The 5,800-nt window shown below is 36.0% G+C and overlaps 1 protein-coding gene across 1 annotated transcript; it reads left to right on the top strand.

The window, feature by feature from the left end:
• The first annotated feature begins 446 nt into the window (after positions 1 to 446).
• On the top strand, positions 447 to 3,866 carry LOC106081328 (GILT-like protein 3). Its single transcript, XM_013243218.2, has 5 exons — positions 447 to 780; positions 3,040 to 3,198; positions 3,269 to 3,436; positions 3,514 to 3,654; positions 3,729 to 3,866. The coding sequence occupies exons 1-5, from the start codon at positions 700 to 702 to the stop codon at positions 3,828 to 3,830; spliced, it is 651 nt and encodes a 216-aa protein (XP_013098672.1). The 5' UTR covers positions 447 to 699; the 3' UTR covers positions 3,831 to 3,866.
• Positions 3,867 to 5,800: the final 1,934 nt, after the last annotated feature.

Raw genomic sequence — 5,800 nt, 5'->3', positions numbered from 1 at the left:
GCTTCCTCTTCCATTGCAACAAATCTTCGATCATTAAGCTAGTCTCGACAGAGAAACAAACAAAAAATTTTGAAATAATTTATCTTCGCCCTCACTAACTGGCAAAAAAATGTGAAAAAATTTGAAAACTTTGACAAAACTTCTATAGAATTTTTTGTAGAAAACAAAAATTTGTTATCGTTACTTTTCATATTTTAGCGATTCACCCTATTATACAGTAGTTGCTCTTTGTTTGACCATATTTACATACAGAGAGACAGAGGAGCTCCACGTCCAATTGTGATTCCTCCACATTCATATCAACAATCCGTATTTCTTGCCACATTTGCTTTGTTTTTGTCTTGAATACTGTTTGAGCAAATGAATCCATAAAGAACCAAAAGCACGCTGAGAAATAAAAAAAAAAATATCACAACTAAAGGGGGATTGATGAGTGTGAGGGACTACATTTCAGTTTAATTTCTCAAATTAGTTTCATCGCACAAGTCACAGTGGAAAGACACGCGCAACTTAATCCTTAGGCGGGAATCTTAAACAAGAAAACAATCAAACACACAACCAATAAAGCTTTAAACTCAATACAATTGGAGTTGGAAACGAAAGAAGTTCATTATATAAAAAATTGTGTTTCATAAAGTCATTTCTTCCCTCCAAAGTTCTTTATTTCGCGCCTTATCTACAATCACCAACTTGGCCAAAATGAAATCTTTTGTCCCATCATGGCCTGCGTCATTTCTTTGTGCACATCTTTTGGTGTCCATTGCAATCAATGGTCTTCATGTGAGTTCTTGGCTAATTTGGAATTTCAATACTTTGGTTAAAAATACATTTTGAGTGTGTGAAAAAATTAAAAAAAAACATACAAAACAATGCAATGAAATCATCAGAGATCTGGTGAGATCTGGTGAGATGGACAAAACCCGACATTGTCTAATTAATGGAAACAAATTGAAAAGAAAAGTGATTGATTATCAAATGCTTAAATGTTTGATTTTAAACATCGAAAATACTTTAAGAATTCCCACGTAAAAGTCACACAAAACAAAAAACACAAAGACTGAGTTTTAATTTATTGAGTTAAAGGTCGAACTTGGTATTGACAGATATACAAATTCATTGAATGAAATCTGCCCTGGCAACCCAGACTAAATTATCTGTATTAGCAAATCTGCTATTGTCAGCTAAAACTGGCGTAGACTGTCAATGCACTGTCAATGGGCGATGACAATAGACAAATTCTTCTAATATATATAGCAAAAGTTGGCAATTGTTAAAAAAAAAAAAACAAATTTACAACCAGCAAATACAACTGTGGCTTAATGGAACGTGGGGGGGTTTATATATTTAGAGAAATTTCTTCAAGCATTCACAAAAATTTTTTTCCATAGAAAGTGGTAAAATTTTTATTTCTATGAAAAATGTTGACAAATTTTTATTTCTATAGAAAATTTTGTCAAATTTGTATTTGAAAAGATATTTTTGTCAAAACTTTATCTCCACGTTTTGAGCTACATTTATTTGGCCTTGAAATAATTCCGGCTGCAGACCGTAGGGTTCTCTCTTACTATTGGGTTGCCCAAAAAGTAATTGCGGATTTTTTAAAAGAAAGTAAATGCATTTTTAATAAAACTTAGAATGAACTTTAATCAAATACATAATTGCCATTTTGTTCGAAAACCTTTTGCCATCTTCCTGGCAAATTTAGTATTCTACTCTCATAGAACTTCTGGCCTTTATCTGCAAAAAACTGAACCAAGTGCGATTTTATAGCCTCATCATTGCCGAAAGTTTTACCATTTAAGGAGTTCTGCAAAGATCGAAGTAAATGGTAGTCTGATGGTGCAAGGTCAGGGCTATATGGTGGATGCATCAAAAGTTCCCAGCCAAGCTCACTCAGTTTTTGGCGAGTGACCAAAGATGTGTGCGGCCTAGCGTTGTCCTGGTGGAATATGACACCTTTACGATTGACCAATTCTGGTCGCTTCTCCTTGATGGCTGTATTCAATTTGTCCAATTGTTGACAGTAAACATCCGAATTAATCGTTTGGTTCCTTGGAAGCAGCTCAAAATATACCACACCCTTTCAATCCCACCAAACAGACAGCATAACCTTCTTTTGGTGGACATCAGCCTTTGATAGGCTGATATCCATGGTGGTTCACCATGCTTGGACCATGATCGTTTTCAACTAACGTTGTTGTAAACAATCCATTTTTCATGTCCAGTTATGATTCGTTTTAAAAACGGATCGAATTCATTGCGTTTAAGGAGCATATCACAAGCGTTTATTCGGTTTGTTAAATGAATTTCTTTCAATACATGTGGTACCCAAATATCAAGCTTTTTCACCAGTCCAAGACTTGTAATGTGAGTTTAGGGGGTGGTATAGATCCCAAGAAAAGTTGTCCTGAAAGCGGGTACTCCCCAATACCTTTAATTTGAGCTCCATGTTGCCACGATCGGTAAATTTATATGTCCGATTTAGGGGTCCCCCAAAAACTAAGCCCTAAAAATAAATCAGCATCGTGCTCTACTTTCAAATATCATTTATTTGCAGCCATATTGCCATTGGCTTTAAAATTGGATATCGAATTTGTTTTCCAATCGCAAATCCTTTTCATTTAAAGCCCTTATTGCAAAAGTCAGCAGATATGTCCGGTTTGGGGTATGGGCCCTAAAAACTATCAATATAGAGTTCCACTCTCTTGGAGGCCCAAATTGTCATCGTACTTTACTTCCAAAGATCTTTCATTTCAGCCCCATATTGCTATGGACAAAAATGTTTCCTCTTTGGGGAGTGTTTTTGGAGACGGGTGGCTCCCCAAACACTTGGTCCCACATTAGGATATCAGATTCCTATTCTACTCGCAAATACCTTTCATTTAAGTCCCCTATTGCCATGGTCGGTAAATATGTCCGATTTAGGGGTATTTTGGTTGTTTTATTTTCATAGAAAATTTTGTCAAACAGTTTTTCCTCTGAAGTTTTTTTGCATTAAAATTTTTTCAAAATGAAATATTTTCATATCTTTCGTTGCAGGCCGATTTAGAACCCAATAAGTTAAAAGTAGAAGTCTACTATGAGACACTTTGTCCTGATAGCATGCGTTTTATACGCAATCAACTGTATAGGGCCATGATCGATGATAGTCTGCTGCAATTTAGCGAATTGGTGTTCATACCCTATGGCAAAGTTGGAGTAAGTTAATAGAAATGGTTATGACCCTCACCCAATGTATGAAGAATTGTTTAATTGCCAATTTCCCAAGTCTTGGACAGATCCCAGCACAAATGTGACAAACCTTTATTGTCAACATGGTAGAAAGGAATGTGAATTGAATGCCTTGCATGCCTGTATAGTGGAGCATAACACCATAAGGGAACAACTGGATTTGATTACATGTCTGTTGAATGGCTATTCCACAGATATTGATGTGGTAAGGAAGACTGTTTTTATAAAAAAAAAAAATTAGAAAATTATATAAAATCATTTTTTCGTTTTTTTTTTTTTCAGTGTTCCCAATATCTGAATATCGATGTGACAGAGGCGAAAAATTGCAAAGCTACACGCGAAACCAATGAAATTTTGCAAAAATATGGCAACATGACAGATGCCATAGAAATGACTTTTGTGCCCTCAGTGGGTCTGGGTGGGGTAAGTTTCCATTTTCTAGGGTGATTTGGTTCATTAAAGTTCATATTTTCTCTTCTGTCCTTTTTCTTTCGAAGGTTTTCGACCCTTGGAAGCAACGCAGCATTTTATACAACTTTCCCAGAACATTCTGTCGCAAGTATCGCGAAAAATTCGATATTGAATTGAAAAATTGTTAGTCACCTTATGGGATATATAAATTATGATATACAAAATCAAATTGAAAACACGAAATGTTGATATGCAAAATATTATAAAATAATTTTATATTAATTAAGTAGTATTACAACAATGTAAGACAAATAAATTGTATGGTGTATTTTATAATTTACTAGAGGTAAAAGCGTGTTAAGTTCGGCCGGACTCGGCCTTGGCAAGTTCTTTGAATGACTTTTTTCAAATAAGATAATCGATTCATATATGAGCTACATATATCAATTTTTCGGCTGATAGGGACCATACTTTAACAAATATGCCAAATCTCTTGTTTTGTATATAAACTCCCTTTTACACTAGGCCTTTTTATTCGTAGCAACTCTTAGATTGTAAGAGAGAGAGAGAAAGAGAGAGAGGCAATGGGGATCCATTACAGGGATGGGAAAATGCAAATTACAAATTTTGCCTATGAATATTCCATTAAGGAACAGGGGCAAACTTCTCACCTATCAATACAGAGTGCTGTCCGATTCAAGTTTAGGCTCAATGATAAGGGGCCTCCTTTTTATAGCCGAGTCCAAACGGCGTGCCGCAGTGCGACACCTTTTTGGAGAGAAAATCTTACATGTCATAGTATCTCACAAATGTTGCCAGCATTAGGAGGGGAAAACCACCGTTGAAAAATTTTTCTGATGGTCTAGCCAGGATTTGAACCCAGGCATTCAGCGTCATAGGCGGGCATGCTAACCTCTGCGCTACGGTGGCCTCGGATGGAGAAAATACAATACTTTAAATAGTACTAAAAAGGTACTTTTTTGACCTAAAGGGTACTTTTTGTTTTGCATAAAAATTTCAAAAATATTCGAGTTTTATTTCTATAAACAAGTAAAAGCGTGCTAAGTTCGGCCGGACCGAATCTTATATATTTGACGAGCTCTTGCCACGGTATCTCTTTTTAGGCAAACAAATGATATAAGAAAAGAATTGCTATGTTATTGGAACAATATCAAGTTATGTTTCACTTCGCACCATTGAATTGAACTGAATATTGGAAACCATAGTAGAAGTCATTGTGTATAATTTCAGCCAAATCTAGTAAGAATTGCGTTCTTTAGGGGCTGAAGAAGTAGAATAGGGAGATCGTTTTACAGGGGAACTGTATTAGGCTATTCATGCCATATTCGACACATATGTTAGAGGTCATGAGAGAAGTCGTTGTACAAAACGCCCTTTAGAAGCTCAAGAAGTCAAGATCCCATATCGGTTAATATGGCAGCTATATCAGATTATGGACCGATTTGAACCATTCTTAATACAGTTGTTGGAAGCCATAACAAAACTCCTCATGCAAAATTTCAGCCAAATCGGGTAATAATTGCGTCCTCTAGAGGCTCAAGAAGTCAGGACCCCAGATCGGTTTATATGGCAGCTGTATCAGGTTATGGACCAATTTGAACTATTCTTAGCACAGTTGTTGAAAGTTATAACAAAACTCGTCATGCAAAATTTCAGCCAATTCGGATAATAAATGCGTCCTCTAGTGGCTCAAGAAGTCAAGACCCCAGATCGGTTTATATGGCAGCTATATCAGGTTATTGACCAATATGAACTTTTTTTAACAAAGTTGTTGAAATTCATAACAAAACACGTCGTGCAAAATTTCAGCCAAATCGGATAGGAATTTGCGCTCTCTAGACGCTCAAGAAGTCAAGACCCCAGATAGGTTTATATGACATCAATATCAGGTTATGAACCGCTTTCAACCATACTCAGCACATTTGTTGGAAGTCATAATAAAACATATCATGCAAAAATTTCAGCCAAATCGGATAAGAATTGTGGCCTCTAGCTCAAGAAGTCAAGATCCCAGATCGGTTTATATGGCAACTATATGAAAACGTGGACCGATATAGCCCATTTACAATCCCAAGCAACCTACACTAAAAAGAAGTATTTGTGCAAAATTTCAAGCTAGCTACCTTTACTCCTTCGA

Source organism: Stomoxys calcitrans, chromosome 2, assembly GCF_963082655.1.
Source record: "Stomoxys calcitrans chromosome 2, idStoCalc2.1, whole genome shotgun sequence".
Taxonomy (NCBI): Eukaryota; Metazoa; Arthropoda; class Insecta; order Diptera; family Muscidae; genus Stomoxys; species Stomoxys calcitrans.
Note: the sequence above shows the minus strand (reverse complement) of the source record. Positions and strands in the feature narration are given on the sequence as shown.

Excerpts from the sequence above, each read along its gene's own strand:
- LOC106081328 (XM_013243218.2), top strand. The coding sequence starts at position 700 with ATGAAATCTTTTGTCCCATCATGGCCTGCGTCATTTCTTTGTGCACAT. Across the intron at positions 781-3,039 it reads TTGCAATCAATGGTCTTCAT|GCCGATTTAGAACCCAATAA; the intron begins GTGAGTTCTTGG and ends CTTTCGTTGCAG. Across the intron at positions 3,437-3,513 it reads ATTCCACAGATATTGATGTG|TGTTCCCAATATCTGAATAT; the intron begins GTAAGGAAGACT and ends TTTTTTTTTCAG.